An 18,129-nucleotide genomic window follows, 5' to 3' on the forward strand; every position below is an offset into this window, starting at 1 on the left:
AAAACATTTTCAAACATTTTTAAGACTAGCTTGCAGAAGTAAATACTTAATTTAAATGATTTTTGCACAGAATATTCAGACAAGAGTTTTCTTGGGGATGAATACCTCTAATTTTAGGTACAAAAAGATGAAAAAAAAAAATCAGAACATTAAACTAATAAAATGTGGAACAGAATTGATGAATCCTTTGGCACTTAAAATACTTCAGTATACTTGCCAGCTTTTTCAACATTATTGACTTGCCGGTCTTACAAGTAAAACATAGCTGCTCTACAGCTCCAGAATTCACTGCTGTCTCATCCCCTGCTGCCCACTCAATTGCACAACAAAGGGCATTGTTTTTCCGAGCCTCAGGCTCTCCTCCCTACACACACAGGTAGAGATGCAAACTTGTCCTAACACTCCATCGCAAGGAGTGAAAAAGGACTTCTATAATGTGAAGCTGATGAAAGTATTCCTGAGTTTCAGTTGGATCAGCTGTATTCAGTTTTTACCCTGAGCTTTTGTCCCGTGGTCTCCTGCCCTCCCATATCCTTCCAAATTACGAATGAAGTAAAATAAGCAATAAAAAAGTCAAAGGCAGAAGTCTCCTACTCGGATGCCAATACAAGAGCTAGTCTGAATTATCACTAGAACTTAAGCATGTTGAGAGAACTGCAGCACTCTGTTTGGTTGCTACATACATAGCACACATCTCAGCAGTGGCATGTTAGGATGTCAAAGGATGTTTTAGGGAGGGAAGGGGAAAGGGGGGCACAGGTTTAGGCTACGTTTACCTTATGAGCTTATTCCACATGCAGAAAAGTCAGCTATGAGCTTTACTTCTAAACAGAACTGTTGATGTTTCCAAGGAAGGGCACTGTTTGCCACGAATTTCAAGAGAAGTTGAGGTGACACACAAATTACGTACACAAAATTGAGTTGATAATCTGAATTAGGATTTGGAGGTTATTTTGAAATTCCAAGTATGATCCTCAAAATGTTTTTGCTGGTGCAATTTGTTGCTGTCAACAAATTTTTTGAGAAGTCGACTGCTCCAGTGCCTGAGGAGAAGCACACTTCAAGGTAGCTGTTTCCAGCCTCAACAGCCCATGTAGACTCATGGAAGCATGGATTTCAGCATTAGCAGCAGCCCTCCCTGCAGCACAGCCATAGTCATAAAACAGTGGCACTGTGCAGAAACTTCACATCTTTCACAGGACTGGAAATGGTGCTGCCCGTTCCAGATTTCACTTCTACTAAGGATTTTGAATGAATAGTGTTACATGAAAGTTGGTTCCAATCTAAATGAGTTATACTCATGTTGTAAATAGCTAGTCCAAAAGCCCTGTATATAATCTGTGAAGGCTGCTCTAAAAGTAATACCTCCTATTTTATTATGTTGGCCTGTGACATCAGAGATGGATGATGGTGATGTGGCCTTTTCACCAATATTCCATTCCTTTTTGCTGCCACGTGACAGAGGGCTGCAGAGGGACAGTCTGACCAATTGGTGTCTGACATGGAAGTGCGGATGAAGCAAAGGTGCGTCACTGAATTCCTCTGTGTGGAAAAAATTACACCCACCAGTATTCGTTGACACTGAATGTTGATGGAGACCAAAGAGTGGACGCAAGCACAGTAAGGCAGCAGGTGATGCGTTTCAGCAGTGGTGATGGCCATGTGAAAGACAAGCCACGTTCTGGATGTCCGTGAACAGCTGTTACACCATGAAATGAAGAGCCTCTCAATCAGCTCGTAAGTGCAAATCAGTGGATTATTACCAGAGGATGGTACAGAGCTGAATATTGGCTTCAGTGCTCTGGGAACAGTGATGGCAATGTTCAAATACTGCAAGATTTGCACCAGATAGGTCTCACAAAGGCTCACACAGGAACAGAAAGGACATTTGTATGCAAGTTTCTCAGGACCTATTGAACCAATACAAGGCTGAAGGTGACAGCTTTCCAGAGCACATCATTACCAGTGACAAGACATAGTATCACCACTATGAGCAGGAGTCAAAACAACCCATGAATTCCCCATGGAAGAATAGTTCCAGATACAGACCTCAGAGGGTGTGTACTTTCTTTTAGGATACAAGTGTGCACTTTCTTTTAGGATACAAAAGGGGTGGTCCTTCTGGATTTCCTGGAATCTGAAGAAACTATAAACTCTGACCACTGTAAGCAGGAAAGCGCAACCTTGCATAGCATGGTCAGAAAAGAAGACAACAGCAGGCCCCATAACCAGTTTGAAGACCACAGAGCACACTGCCAATCTTGGCTGGACCATCCTACCATACCTCCCTTATAGTCTGGATTTGGTGCCTTCTGACTTCTACCCGTTCAGGCCAAGGAAAGGAGGACTGCACGGCAGACAGCAGTTACGCCCTCATGGCAGCTGTGAAGCAGCAGGTCATCTCTGCTGGTGCAGATTTTTATGAGCATGGCATACAGGCTCTTGTTCACTGCTAGCAAAAACACACAGCTAATGGTGGTATGTTAAAAAATAGCATTTTGTAACTGAGAATTTGCTCTGTGAAATAGTGTTACCTGGTCTTTGTACTTCAATACAGCAAATACAAGAACATTCAATATAGCAAAGAGTGAGAATACGCCATTTCTTCTTTTTTTAATACTAGAAGGTACTCTTGCAATGTCAAGTTTTTATCCCTGAATCAAACTGCACTGAAATAGCCTACTGCATTTCAGAAATAAAGTGCTTGAACTCACCCAGAGATGTCAGCTCCTTGCAGCCCACTATACAGCTGTAATTTTGCAAAGGAAATTTCAAACTAAACCGCAGCTAGTTGAAAACTACTGCTTACATTGAACATTTCTCAGAAGTGTCTTTTTATTTCTGTTTTTTTCATTGCCAATTCAAATCTTATTTGAATCCATTGGAATGCAGTTAAATATTAAAAAAATATCTGGGTTTGCCTAAGGTTAACACTTGCTGACTCCTCGAGCACACTGATGCAAGTTAATTCCCTCACAGGTCAGTTGCTGAAACTGTATGTTCTGAATACAATGTCAGTAGAGTTACTCAGATGAAAGGCAATTCAATTAATGTGCTCAACTTTTCAGGAAAGCAAATTAAAAGCACTCAAAATAAAAATTCCATCTGCACAGCTGTAGAAGGAGTAAACTACGACGTCTGGAAAGCTGGAAAGAAATGAAATGAAAGTCTTCATTTAGCATATCTATGCTTGTAGCAAAGATCTAACTCACATTCAAACTTATGATCTATTTCTTCTCACTAATAAGCTCTGATTTTAATTCGAACCAAGCAGAAAGACACCACTGAATATACTAACACAGTGAAATACAGAAACTTTTAGGATGGAAGGGATCTCTGGAGATGATTAATCCCATCCTTTACTCAAAGTAGGGCTAACTACAGCAGGTTGCTTATGGTTGCATCCAGCTGGGTTTTCAGTATCTTGCAGCACAACTTCTCTGGGCAGCCTATTCCATTGCTTGACTACTGCCATAGTGTTTGGGATTCTTTTTCCTTTCTTTTCCCAGAAAAGTTTGCCTGACTCCAAACCTTCTAATCTCTAAATTAAGAAGTACCAGATCTCAACTTTTCCTCATTTTCAGATGCCCTAAAAGCCCTTCTGTGGCCCATCATAGAGCCACTCCAGGATGTTCAACTAATACTTAATGAAAGTAATTTTTAAATGTTTTTTCCCTCCTCTTCTCCTTTTGAGATCTGTTCAAGAAGCTCTGAACACAGTTGTTCTGAAGTAAATTAAAGATATAAATTACTGGACCTTTGTGTGATATTCATCCACTTATCCTGGATGCCAGATCAATGTCACTTACAAGCACTAAGTTCCATCTCGGCAGGCAACTTTTGTCGGGTAGATGAAAATTTGAGATTGTTCTCAGAAAAAGATTCAAGTGATCAGTTTAAATTTAAGAGCAATACCCACAACATAATATTGCTAGCATTATGCTACAACTACACAAAATTATTTTCATCTCTTAGCTATATCACTGAAACTGCACTTTAAGACTTCTATCATCTTGCTATTTCATACACAAAAACATAAATTTATTAGTTAGAGAAAAAAAAAAAAAAAAAAATCACTCCTGTCTACCAGTGATGTCATTCCCTTTCCAGTAAGTATAGTTTTGGAGAATAGAGAGATTGTAAGGCACTTGGGAAAGCTCTAATTAGAAATCAGGTCAACTGTAAAATAACCACAGCTTCCACTGGCACCTAAAATAAGACAGCAAACAAAAGGCTAGAATAAATCCAATACAACATCTCTCCTATACTCACTGTAACAACATGCACTATTGTCTAACTAAATAAGTAATTCACAAGAGCAGAAACGGAACTCCTGCTCTTTAAATGTTATTCCTGCACTCATTTCTTTCTGGAACTTTCTGAAAGTTTCTACTTTTCTACTTCAATAAGCTTTGTATCTCTTGGTACCACAGTAAGTTGGGCAGTCTGAATAGAAAGAAATAGCAGCAATTACTTTGAGAAGTTTGGCTCGCTTCCATGATGGAAAGAATGTGCATGCTCAGCACTAGAACTTCCCCAAGCTCATCTTGGCTACCTCAGAAAGATTTTCTCACTGTTGCAGAGGCAGTCAACTCAGTCAGTAGCTGCTCTGAAAGGTAAGGAAGACCTTCAACTTGAGACAAATCCCAACCTTTCTGCAACAAGTATACAGCTGAAGAAAGAGACAACAGAATTCCTGTTCATGAGGTGACATCTGACCGGGCGCACTGGGAGCGGGGGCTGTTGATGAAGGTTTGTGTGGTGGATTTCCTAGAGATAATCTTGCTTGTTCCAAAAGGTCCGTCAGGGGAAACATTTAGTTGCAATACCAACATGAAATTACCACTGTATAGCCGAAGGAAAGAATACAGAATACAGCCATTACTGCAATACACGTTTAGGGCCAAGCTCTGCTCTTCTGCTACCGGCTTTCAGTCTGAAGTCATTGGAAACACCATTTTCTCCATGTGTTTTGCAAATAGAAATCTGTCATTTTTTCCTCCCGTCAAGCTTTTTTCCTTAAACTGCTAAGTACCGGGATCTTAAATTGTCTATCCTTAAAAAACCATTTTGTTTACCATTTCAGTTCCTTTAATACGGCACACTTTAGTGAATTAAGTATTTCAAAGACAACCACTCTACCATTTGCACAACAAGAGAGAGGTCCTGGTTCTAGCATATTTCAAATTATTTATCCAAAGAAAAATATATAAACGTTTAATGTACAAATTTTCACTTTAAAAATAAAAAGTGGAATTTACTACCTGAGCACTAAGCTTCCAGAATGATTCTCTTTCACAACAAATTCTGATTTACCTTCTGAAATTGCAAAGCATATCTCTATGCTTTTAAATTTAAGGTAAGTCAACATCCTGATTTTTTTTTTCAGCCACTGTCCACTGTTAAATACCCGCATTTAAAGAACCAGAAGGGCGAGCATCAAACAAGCAACCAATGCTCTCAGCACATTTAGACAAGAGTGCTTCACACCACTTACTACGATGGTAAGGCCCTTTTTAAATAAACGCGTGACTCACTGTTTGTTTTCTTCACCAGGAGGTGGAGTCTTGCCATGCCCCTCCATTACAAAATCCTCATGTTCCATCTGCAAAGGCAAGCATTGCAGGTCAGAATTGGTGGAGCAAAACGCACATCACCTAAAGTGGCTCTTGTCCATATGCAACAACTTAAGGCAGCCACTTTATCAGAGCAACTGGTCCAGAACAGACCACGTAGTTTCTTAGCAACACAGGTTCATCTCCATCCCCATTGCTATGGTATCATTTGCTTGCACAACTCTCAGAAAATCTTGCAAGGGAAGAAGAATGATTTAATGGCTACAGCAGAAGACTTATCAGTCATTTTACAGACACCCTTCATTATTCTGAGTAAGGAGGGCTTCTGTCATTTCTCGTGTGTAACGTAAGAATCAAAAAAAAAGCAAAACAAACCCACATTTGTCTAAACACGATCCCTCAACAAAGTTTGCTTTTTCTTGTAAAAAAAACCTAATTAACTACAGATAGAAACTGCTGTAAAAACAGACTACTTGTTGTAAAAATACATTTTTATACAAAAAAGACTTTCACTGCACATATCTAGCTTAGTTAGCAGGGTAAAAACAGAGGCCTGAAGGAACCTCAAATAAATGCTGTTCCAATGACAACATAAGGTAGGCATTTCCTTTGGCTCACATGATAAAAGATTCCAAGGGCACTAAGGAAGTTTTCTGTTTAATTGTTTGCTCTTTAAATACAATTTTAGCCCACATTTTCAGTAATTTCTTCATCGAAAAAGACGAATTGCATTGTATTTGTTCATTAATTATGCACACTTCATTTAATTACTTCATTCAGCCAGAAGCTCTTGCAAAGGTAGCAGAATATTCTTCTCTTTCTACAGAAATTTGACGCATGCACTTAGTATTTTATAGAAACATCCAGGCATGGTTAGCAGTGCTCTACTTTATATGAAGTCAGCAAGCAGCCACAGTGCAGTGTTCAACAAGCTGTACGGAAATAAAGCAAATAAATCCTGATCACACACGAATCCATGATCCACTACGTTACACTAGGAATGGAAAGGAAAGGAGGGCACTATTCTGTCTGTAAAGATAACATAATTTAGTTACTCCTTTAAGGATAAAAACATCAACAAACAAACACACACACACACACACAAACCCACAAATCAACCAACAGCCACTACCCTAGCCTTTCCCTAGTGCCCCTTCCCTAAGAAGAGACAACTTCTACTCATTTCTGTCTTAATCACATTGACAAGTGAACAGTGCTGACAAAAAACCCATCATCTGCACAGTATCATCTAACAAGGATAACAGAAATTACGTTTTTCTCCTGCACAAACACAGTCCTAAGTAAACACCAACTGAACTGAGAAACTGAGAACAATATGCTGGTAACAACATCCAGAAGACAGCCGATCAAGTAAGCATAAGGTATTTTCACATTTGTAAACACGTACCTATGCAACCCGGAGTCAAAACAGTAATTTTGTTTTAAAGCATAGTTTGAAAGCAAAAAAGAAACGTGCAAACAACTTGCAAACAATTTAGTGAACAACTTGCACTTTTATGCACGTATTCCCACCACAACAAACACATTCAAATCCGGCTGTACCTCAGCCTACTCTTGCTTCTCAAGAATTCTAACATCTGCTCTCAAACTGTCATGTGAAAGGTATTCCACCAGTTGAACTGTTGCAAATTTAAAAATAAAAAAGATGGGATAACAGATTTGTGCATGCCAAAACAGGATGGTTCTGCAGTGAGGGTAAAGTGGTTGGTAAGTTACTCTTACACAACCTGAAATCAGGAGGTATTCTCACATGAATTACTCTGTTTAGCATATTCTATGTTCAGCTGAGTTGATTAATGCCTCTTGGTGTGAAATGAGTACAGTTCACATGAACGGTAAGCAAGGGAATGGTTTGTGGGCAATGCCAGGAGGAAGGATGAAATGTAATGTTTGGGAGTAAAAGAGAATGAGATACGCAACGTCTAACGCCAAACTGAGAAGGCTCCCACACAAAATAGAAATTCAGCTTAACCAAGCTGTAGAAAAGAAGAATTTGTAAAAATTCAGGCATAAAAATAGAAAGCCTTTAAAACCAACAGAAATTTAGAATGGGATGTGAACTTATTTTATTAGATCATAAAGAAGAAATCTGAAGGAGAACTCAAACATTAGATCACCATCAAAACAAGGCAATTGCCAAAGTATTGCCAATAAAACTGCTGCTTTACTACAAATGTAAAGTAAATTATGCTGCTAGCAGAGCTATTTGAGAACATTTTTATCTAGCACGCATATCTATCAAAATTACCATTTCAAAGAGAAGAGCAGGCAAATAATTAAGAACTACAAATCACCTGGGCTTCAGACAACATTCTTGTAGGTCCAGATCCAACCTGTTTTAAAGCAATTGAAAAAAAAAAGAAAACCCAAATCTACTTTGAATGTGAATCAGTAGCTTTACTTCAGACACTAGGTAGAATTATCTGAAATAATCTGCATTATTAAAAAAAAGGCTAGTGGTAGGCCTCCTAAACAAAGGCAATGGCAAAGTCTTACAAGAACTTCACCAAGAAAATCAAAGAGCAAGAAAGTAGTCATGAACATAGGAATTGTTGAATGCATGAAATAAAGATTAATTGGTAGCTAACAAAAAAAAAAGCTAACAATGAAACGCCTCAGGACACTAGAAGAAGACATGGGAACTTTGAGAAATTGAATACCAGGGAACTGGAAAACTGATAGAATGGATGACTGTTAAAAACACAGTTGGGTGGTCAGAGGAGCACAGCTGGAGACAGGCTATCTAGAGGCTGGCAAAAGGTGGCATGCTGCAGAGGTTTGTCCTAGGAAAGATCTTTACATCTTTACCAGTGACTTGAAGGGCCAACGTGGTCAACTCTGAGGTGGTCAGGCTCAGTCAACATGGCTCAGGGGCAGGGCTGCCATTCAGAGGGGCAGCCTGGAGAAACAGAGCAACAGGAGCAGTAAATTCAGACAGGACAGCTGCAAACAGCACACCTGAGAGACCCTGGCAAGGACAACAGCTGAAGAATGACAGGCTAGGAAGCAGCTCTGTGGAAAAGGTCTTGGCAGGCAGCAAACAGATCATTAGCCAGCAGCGTGCCCAGGCTGGAAAGGCCAACCGTACCCCAGGCTGTATTAATACAAACCTTGCCAGTAGATGAGGGAATTGATTATTCCCTCTACTTAGCGCTCAGCAGACCATATCTGGAACAGTGCACCAACTTAGGGGCCCCACAAGAAAACATTCCCACAAAGTGGGCTGGCTAGCTTTTACAGTAGAGACCGCTGAGATGCTTGGTCCTGCAGCACCTGTCCTGCGAGGAAAGACCGAGGGCTCTGAGCTTGTTCAGCTTGGAGATGGTTTTGGGGTGCCTGCCTACAAGGAGGTCAGCAAGGAGCCAGGCTCACCGCAGTGGGGAATGGTGGGTGAAACAAGGAGCGCAGGTTCAAACAACTCTAAGAACAGGAGCTCTGGGCAAAGTAATGTCTGAGTCAGAGGAAAGATTGTATGTGAATAAAGCCCAGATCTGCATTAACACAAAGCAGCGTATGACCAATGCACACACAGTTTGACAGTGTTGTAATAAACAGCACTTCTTCAATTTAAACAAAACATTCTCACAGAAGCAACATAAAAGGATATAGTCATTTGTAACCTATAGTAATTAATAAGCAATTTGTTGTACAAACATAACTTGCAACGCTGAATTTTTGAAGTCCTTGTTGACTGTACATTTTTACCTGTCCATATAAATATATAGATTTGAGTACTGGAGGATGACAAAACATAAACAGTCCAAGCTCTTCTGTTTCTGACAAGATCATCTTTGTGCAGTGAAAGGGACAGGGCTCTGAGAAACGTGATTTAATGAAAAGTGTCCCTGCCTGCAGCAAGGCTGTAGAACCAGATCATCTCTAAAGGCTCCTTTCAACAAAAACCATTCTGTGATTCTATGCATCAGGCTATTCCATAGGTCTGATCCAGCTTAGCCTCTTTTCACAGAACCTGACTGCTTCTTGAACCTGCTTCACCAAGAGCAAGTCGGGCCTGATAAACTGGGTGGCCTTTTATGATGGAGTTAAAGGCCAGGTTGGATGGGGCCCTGGGCAGCCTGGGCTAGTATTGAATGGGGAGGTTGGTGGCCCTGCATGTGGCAGGGGGTTGGAGATTCAGGATCCTTGAGGTCCCTTCCAACCCTGGCCATTCTGTGATTCTGTAAAGCATCTGCAGATAAAAGAGCAATGACTTCATCTACCTGGACTTGTGCAAAGCATTTGACACCGTCTTGCGTGACATCCTGGTCACCAAATTGGAGAAAAATAGATTTGATGGATGGACCATTTTCTGGATAAAGAATTGGCTGGATGCTCATGCTCAGAGAGTTGTGGTCAATAGCTCAGTGTCCAAGAGAAGCCCGTAGATGACCGGTGTTCCTCAGGGAACAGTGCTGGAACCAGTGTTATTTAACCTTTGTAGACAACACGGACAGTGAGACCCTCAGCAAGTTTGCAGCCAACACCAGGCTGTGGTGCAGTTGACACACTGAAGGGAAGGGATGCTATCCAGAGGGATACGAACAGGCTTGAGAGATGGGCCCACGCCAACCTCATGACGTTCAGCAAGGCCAAGTGCAAGGTCCTGCCCCTGGGTTGGGGTAATCCCAAGCACAGTTACAGGTTGGGCAGAGAACGTCTTGAGAGCAGCCCTGAGGAAAAGGATTTGGGAGTGCCAGTTGATGAAAGAATCAACATGAGCTGGCCATGTGCACTTGTAGCGCAGAAGGCCAACTGTATCGTGGGTTGCATCAAGAGAAGTGTGACCAGCAGGTAGAGGGAGGTGACTGCCTCTCTACTCTTTTCTCACGTACCCCACTTGGAGAACTCCGTCCTTCTTGAGTTGGGGGCTTCAGAACTGGACATGGAGCTATTGGAGTGGGTCCAGAGGAGGGCCACGAAGATGATCAGAGGGTTGGAGCACCTCCCTAAGAGGACAGGCTGAGAGGGCTGGGGCACTTCAGCCTGGATAAGAGAAGGCTCTGGGGGGAACTCATCGCAGCCTTTCAGTACCTGAATAGGGCCTACAGGAAAGTTGGGGAGGAACTTTTATAAGGACAGGTAGCAACAGGATGGGGGGAAATGGCTTTAAACTGGAAGAGGGCAGATTTAGACTAGGTATTAGAACAAAATTCCTTACTGTTAGACACTAGAACAGGTTGCCCAGCGAGATTGTGGATGCCCCCTCCCTGCAATCATTTAAGGCCAGGCTGGATGGGGCTTTCAGCAACCTGGTCTAGAGAGGTGTCCCTGTCTATAGCAGGGGTTGGAACTGGATGACCTTAAAGGACCCTTCTAACCCAAACCATTCTATGACTCTTGTGAGCCTGCATATAGTAATATCATTTCACAATCAGTTATCTGTATTTTTCACTTTCAAACTGGAATTACTGAGGTGAGGGGCAATGGGCTTTTTGTCAGAAAAAGCTATGCAGTTTATTTGGCATCCTAAGAAGTCTAGAATAAGCTTATAAAAGATGGAATAATCCATACCCAGCTTTGCTTGACACAGGAACGTCAAAAGTATTTTACTGGGTAGTCTACCTTAACTTAGAGCGATGCCTCTGAAAACAAAATTAATGAACAAACCACCCAAGGAAAATTCCATGGATGTTATTTATATTTTCTAAAATTCGTTCTTACAGCCTTACTAATTGATTCATTGGAGTTTTTGAACTTTTGAAATCAAACAAGTACATAAAAAATAAAATATTTAGGACTCATTCTCCCACTGACAACGCAGAAAGGATAAGGACATAATATTTAAAGTTTTGACTAAGTGGCTACCAGAGGATGAACTGAACAGAGGAACAGCAGTCAACAGCAAAAAAAAGTGGAAAAATTATTCTTTTTCTCCTCCAGACACAGTTCTCTACAAAATGCTTATGGACGTTCTTCCCCCAAACAGTCTCTCAACCTCTCTTCATCCTCTTATCACAGTATCATGTCCAGCACTCTTCTATTCTTTTTAAGGAAGCAAGAGCCCAAATTCCCTACTGTTTCAGCTACATAATGTGTGCAGTTAACTGGGTCTGTAAACAAAGGCATCATTTAAGCCTCGATAGAAACAGACAAAAAACAGTTTTCCTGAATACACAGAAATAGACTGGAAGGTGGAGGTAAGAGAATGCTATTTTACTGATTGCCTTTCTGCCAAAGGAAGAAAAGCTGGAATGGCCAAAGGTCTGAGGCACTTTAGTTTCTTGAAAGGACTGCAGGGGGAGCCACGGGTTCCAAGAATCAAAGAAAGTGCACTCTGCACCTGATTCTCCTGGCAAGAGATGGTGAAGGCTTCAACATTCTGGCAGCTGGAAGCAGGAGCCAGAAATAGACCCTTAAACAGCAGAGGAGGGAAGTTGATAGAAAACCTGCTTTTATTAAAAGAGGAACTGCAAGTTGTCAAATTCTGTATTCTATTATTTTAATCTTTCTTTCCAAGCATCTGAACATTCAATTTTCTATAAAAGCTTATATACTGAGTGATCTAAATACAAGAAGACAGTTTTATATACACTTCCAAAGATACTCACAATTAGACACTTCAATACTTGGTTTCTAAAGAATGAGGTATACCAAAAGTGTCTTAGACATAACAAATCAGTACTTCTTTTTCCTCTCCAGAAGTCCAACAGCTGTTACCACAGTTTTATAATACTCTTTCTAAAAATACTTTCAATGAAACCCTAATGGATGTGATTAGGAAGTGTACCTAGTCTGGAGTTCCTAGATAAAGTCCTGTTTGACATATTTTGAAGGATTAGGAAATTTCCACGGCAAAACCCTCATCTGTTCTGAACACCAACGTCAGAAACTGCACGTCCCTAACAGAATTCAACATCTCCATTAAATATCCCAGCCCTACAAAATTGAACTGAGAATAAGAGAAACCAAATACTTTCTCAGGCATAGGACAAACCCTTGTAAGAAATCCTACACTTCATTTTAAGCAATGTTTGGGTTTTTTTTCCCCCCTGCACCAGTCACAGAAACGCACTAATGCAGCTTCACCAGAGAGTTACTATCGCTACCTTTTCCCATTCAACAGATCCTTTTTTTTTTTTTTCCCTTAATTTTACCTTTTAAATAACAACAAGACAGTAACCAGCTGCCTGAACGAACATGAGATGAACTCTCAAAACAGTTTTCATTTATTAGCATCTCCAACGCATGAACCGAAAGCCTTATCTAGCTTGTCACTACACTTCCTTCACTGAGGAACAGTCAAGGTCAAAAGCTGCTGCCTGCAGACTGCAGCGATTTACTTCCCATGCTTAAACTTAATTTAGCACAGCCTGTTGCAGGTCCAGCTTAAGACTGATTGATTTGGTGTTTCACCACGACTACTGCTTTAAGAGCAGTACACCTTCCTAGCCCTCAGTAGCAACAGAGCTACAGTAAACATGCAATCAGCATTTCTTTTGTCTCGCTAATACTTGCTTTTATTAGAATTTCACAACCTAATCGTTACAATCCAAGCAATTAGTCACCAGTCACTGTTGTTAGCAGTTGTGGAAACTATAAATGCCAAGCTGCTAGAAGGACTTGTCGGAAATATCAGACAGTTTGAGGTCTAACAGAAATGTAATCACTTCCACAGCTGAAAGGAGAGCTGAGTCACCGTTCTGCCTGACTTAATATAAGCATTTTAGAAAAATTGAACTAAGGATAAATTTTACTTGTTAGCAACAGATAAAATTGTTTAATTAAACTTTAACGTCCTTAAATAAAACCAGTGCAACTTAGCTGCAAACACCTGAATGATTTTCTTAGGAATAAGTTCAGCGAGCTGGCATCTCAAAATGTGCGTGGAGTAGCACAGATTAGTTAGCATGAATTAGTGCCAGTGTGCACTTTTGGAGATTCTACCTTTATTTCAGTACACAGATTAAAATATACAAAAAAAGTTTAAATAGCCATTTCTAAATTTAAAGGGAAAAAAATTTATAACCCAAAGTCCTTACCTTTCTTTTTTCTAAAGTGAGAAAATAAAGTGTGTTCCTGAACTATGCACAGGAAAATCCTGGAGACAAGATACACAGAGAAGTTATCTGAATTTTTGGACCCTTTCAGGTTTTTGCTGTATCGCACAGCAAAATTGCAGTATTGCTGAATTTTCACTTGAACCTATTTCTGCCTTTTCTTCCCCTCACGAAAGCACAGCCTCAACACACAACAAAAGAGCAGCACAAGATGCAACCCAGCTCCCAGCCTACTCACTATTTCTTCAGGTTTCACATCAGCATCCAGATTGTGCATTTCAATGTTATTACCATTATGCAGTCTTAACTGGTTTTCCTGTCAGTAAAGAGAAGTGAAAGCTTACTGATGTAATCCTGCTGATAAATCACAATCACGTTCAGTATCTCCTCACTAATCATTGACTACTCTTCTGAATACAAACACACTTATAACTCACACGATTCCTATTTGAAACCATTAATCTGCTCTCTGTGTTTGGCATATGCAGCCCAATGGTAGCTCGATTCCTGACTCAACACTAACTGTAAGTGCCAACATAGTGCCATACACCACACGTGCATCACCGTAACAGAGCAAGGGGACAGATGACAAATGACAGCTCAGTTAAACATTCAGAGTTTGCGTAACTCACAACACATCATTTGTGTTTCACTTAACCACTGCTGCACGTTGCTTCACAACTCTAGCAGGCGTCTTCTACCACCAACTCAAACTCATCATCTGCACTTGCAGAAATAAACCACGCCCCACCTTCTCTGCTAACTTCTGAGATGCTCATGCGATCTAATATTCTATGAAATTTGCAGCAGCTTAACATGAACTCCCTGCTAAGCTTGAAACAAATAGATGTATGAATGTTAATGACAGGAGTCACACACTGGAAATGCTAAGAAGGTCTGGACTCCAGCCACATTTCTCTTTTCTACCGTATAGATAGAAAAGATAAAAAAATATATATTTTTTATTTATGTCTTAGCTGTAAAATATTTCAAATGCAACAACTCAACAATATATACAATAATTTATCTCAATCTTGGTCTGGAAGCACTCTGAGATACTCAGCTGTTTGCAGCACAAAACTTTTTCCTAGTAACACCTTCAACCACCAAAGAGGTTTCTTCAACTCACTGAAGTTAAGGCATGACAAGGCATCTGAAAAGCCATTTGAAATCTTCAACTTTGAAGCTAAGACAGTTTTGAATAGTAGTTCAGCAAATTCAGGCTCAAAATATTTGAAGTATTCAGAATCCAAGTGCTCTGCATATCCTGCCAAAGCTGATAATGGAGCCCATCCTTCTGTTAGCTGTTCTGTACGTATATAGAAGGGATCTCAGCAGGATCTGGATTTAATAAGAAATGAGCAACTTCTATTTAAATTATTTTCTGTACTATTCTTTTGGTAAATGCCATCAGCGTTTCATAAGGCATGAATTCCAGCTAGCAGGTCCAACTCTGAGGAAAGAAAAAAAAAAAAAAAAGAGAAACAGAAAAAACTGTTTGTTTCCCAAATATTTAGGGGAAAAATCTGACTTGAAAGCCCTTGACCATTAGTTCTAGCAGCCACTTGTATGCTTCCCAATGGCTATTTGGCCAATTCAGTTGACAGTTTATGGTACAGACACAACTGAACATGTTATAGCAGTTTAAACTGACATCTGTAAGTGGCCAATATTGTAACAGACACATTGTTAACCACCCTGACAGAGAAGGAAGAAAGCAAGTTAAATGCTCCCTTCCCCTTAGATTTGGAAAGCTTGGTGCTGCGTTGCCACAGAAGAGCAAGTGGCACAAACAATGAAGATTTTTCAATGGATTGAGAAAGCAGATGATAATTATATTACTGAAAACTAAATTACACTTCTGCACTATGCACTGAATCACCTTCACTGGGCCATAAATGTTCTTTGTTAGGATTGGCTGAAATGACATAAGCCAGGCAAAGAAGTGCTGAAATTATTTGTCCCTAAGAGATCTGATCTGACATGACAGAACTCATTTTCTTTCTGTGCTTACAAGAGACAAATTACTGTGTGGACTATAAATACAGGAACTACTGTTGGCCCAGAAAGTCCCTGACCAACAAATAGCCCGAGGCTGCGAGCCTTCAGCAAGTATGCATTAACCCCCCTTTTAGCCTCTTACTTAGGCATCCGCTTTTGACCACTGTCAAGGGCAAACAAAAAAGCTGCAGTTATCAGAATGCACATCCAAGTTCACTTCAGCTACAACAGAAACACTGACAGTGCTGATGGCTGACTTCTGTATTGTTTTCCAAATTTCTCAGGCTTATTAGAATCTGTGAGATATCCAACAGACAGCCAAGCCACTGCAGCATCTGCACATCCCTGGGGCATGCGAGCCATTCTTTTGTACATCACAAGCTTGTTCTCAAACAAAAACTCAAACGTCAATAGAGTAAGTTATTTCTCCAGCAATCACAAACGAAAGCTGTGTATCTGGAGAAACCTATCAATGTGAACTCAGAGCACTGCCACAATATTTCTTAGCAACCTCATTCCACACAGGCTTACTGCATCTGCAGACAGCTATCACATTCTCCTTTCTTCACGGTAACTTCTCCATAATGTACATCTTGTCTACTAACCAAATGCCTGAGTGAACTGACTCAGGCTTTCCCCATCAGCAAGATTTTAAGTAGCTGATGATATAGAGCTCTAACATATCACATTGACACAGACTACAACCTGTTCCAAAACCTGTGAAATGCCAGCGCTGAATGGAAAGAGCACCTTCTGAAAAGGTGGTGGAAATGTCTCAAATTGTGAACCAATACAGCACTGGCTTGAGAAGAGATGCTTCCTAAGCAAACCTATACAGCAATGCCCCTGTCTCTGACCAAAAAAATTATAAAGGGGCTATACAATGGTAGTTCCAAAATGCAGAACCACCTTTTAAGTTAATATTATTTGCTTCGTTTGGTGGTTTGTTTTTCCTCTTTTACACCATCTTATCATTTGCTGTATTCAGTTGAAGCAGAGATGCTACCAGCCAGGAAAACATTACTGAAGAAAGTATTTATGAAAAATAACCTTAGAAAGAATGGAAAAGCGAAGTCTAAACTGAATTTTGAAACTGACGCATTTTTCCCCCTCTAGAAACCAGACGCACACCTGTTCACTGGAATGATTCCATTCTATTATGTATTCTCCACATGGACTGTACATATGAAAAGGCTGAATCAAAGGACAGTCTGACAGCAGTCCTTCCTTAAAGTCAATTTGGTAGATGACGGTATTTCCCAAGGGGAAAAAAAATACACGGTTTTATTAACTTTCTTTTTCAGTGTCGTATGAGCACTTCAGAGTGTACAGAGGACAGAAAATGGAGAGAGTCATCTTCCAGTTTTGTAATCTGTGTTTTAAAGATTTCAGCGTTCACTGTGCGTACGGAGGTTTCACAACACAATCAAACGGCAAAGTCTCGTCCTTCGTGCTCAGTGAATTTCTGTAAGACTATCCAAAAATCCAAGCTACCAATGGCATTCCTTAACAGTGGCTCACACAGCCCTGTCTCTTTAATTACATGGCCTCTGTCACAAATTCTTCGATTACTTTACCTTTGAAAGCTCTGTTTCACAAGGCCAGTGGACCCCGATAACATACAGGAATTTACAGCTCTTTGCTACCATGCCTGGAAATTTGGAAAATCAGTTGTAAACTGACAAATGGCATTCTTCCTGCTGTAGGAAGGTTCAGATAAGTAGAGCTTCTGTATTTAGGCCATTCATTTTTGTTGGCCACGTGGTAAAGAGAAAAAATGAAAATAAAATGCTTCCCTTAATGGATTCTGTTAATTTGCCTTTAAAAGATGAGAAGTCTGATGTAACGTTTTTACATGTTTTAAGCATGCATCATTAAAAGCAAGGACAACTTTATTAACATAAGATTTAAACCAACTGCACTCTTTGCTGAGGGACGGACAGAATTTTACTTCTGATTTTTTGTTAAAAAGTTCTCTGTGTGTTCAGAGCTGAACTTATGCTTAGAGGGAAGCATAAGGTGCCTGCTGGGCACAACAGCTCTCTGCTTCCAAGAGACTTTTCAGGGTATTTTTTACAAAGACTCCTACAACTCACATTCCAAATGATGGAAACGTACCCTTATACGTCAGGGAACAAATGCTGGAGGCTCTACGACCTCCTAGCGGAGTTAAAAAACTGATAATGTGTTCCAAACATATGGTGAATGATTTATAAAAAGCAAAAAAAAAAATAGGACTCTTCTGGACCCAAAGGAGAGCTAACGGCAACCTAAGTTGAAAGCCTTGAAAACTCTGACTTGTCAGGTACTTACAAGGTTGAAAGTTCAGCTCTTCACAGAATGGCCTGGGTCGGAAGGGACCTCAAGGATCATGAATCTCCAACCCCCCCGCCACAGACGGGGCCACCAGCCTCCCCATTTAATACCAGCTCTTCGTAATAAGCCAAAATTGTCAAGTCCAGCAGGGATTCATAGCGCAAGAGAATCCATCAAGCCTGTAGGCACCAGAAGCCAATACCAGACTGGAAAATGGC

The 18,129-nt window shown here is 40.4% G+C and overlaps 1 protein-coding gene across 6 annotated transcripts in view; it reads right to left on the minus strand.

Annotated features, from left to right (window-relative positions):
* The window catches only part of TNRC6B (trinucleotide repeat containing adaptor 6B), a 127,090-nt gene that overhangs the window by 81,834 nt on the left and 27,127 nt on the right, over positions 1 to 18,129 (minus strand). For 5 of the 6 annotated variants that reach the window (XM_042837603.1, XM_042837602.1, XM_042837597.1 and 2 more), the window contains exon 4: positions 5,538 to 5,605. The exons of the other annotated variant lie outside the window; for it this stretch is intronic. In XM_042837603.1, coding sequence (XP_042693537.1) covers positions 5,538 to 5,605 — 68 coding nt within the window. The remainder of the gene's footprint in view (positions 1 to 5,537; positions 5,606 to 18,129) is intronic. 6 annotated transcript variants of the gene reach the window in all.

The sequence above is a fragment of the Centrocercus urophasianus genome, unplaced genomic scaffold, assembly GCF_019232065.1.
Source record: "Centrocercus urophasianus isolate 14NV4802_14NV808 unplaced genomic scaffold, USGS_Curo_1.0 seq_73, whole genome shotgun sequence".
In the NCBI taxonomy this organism is placed as follows: domain Eukaryota; kingdom Metazoa; phylum Chordata; class Aves; order Galliformes; family Phasianidae; genus Centrocercus; species Centrocercus urophasianus.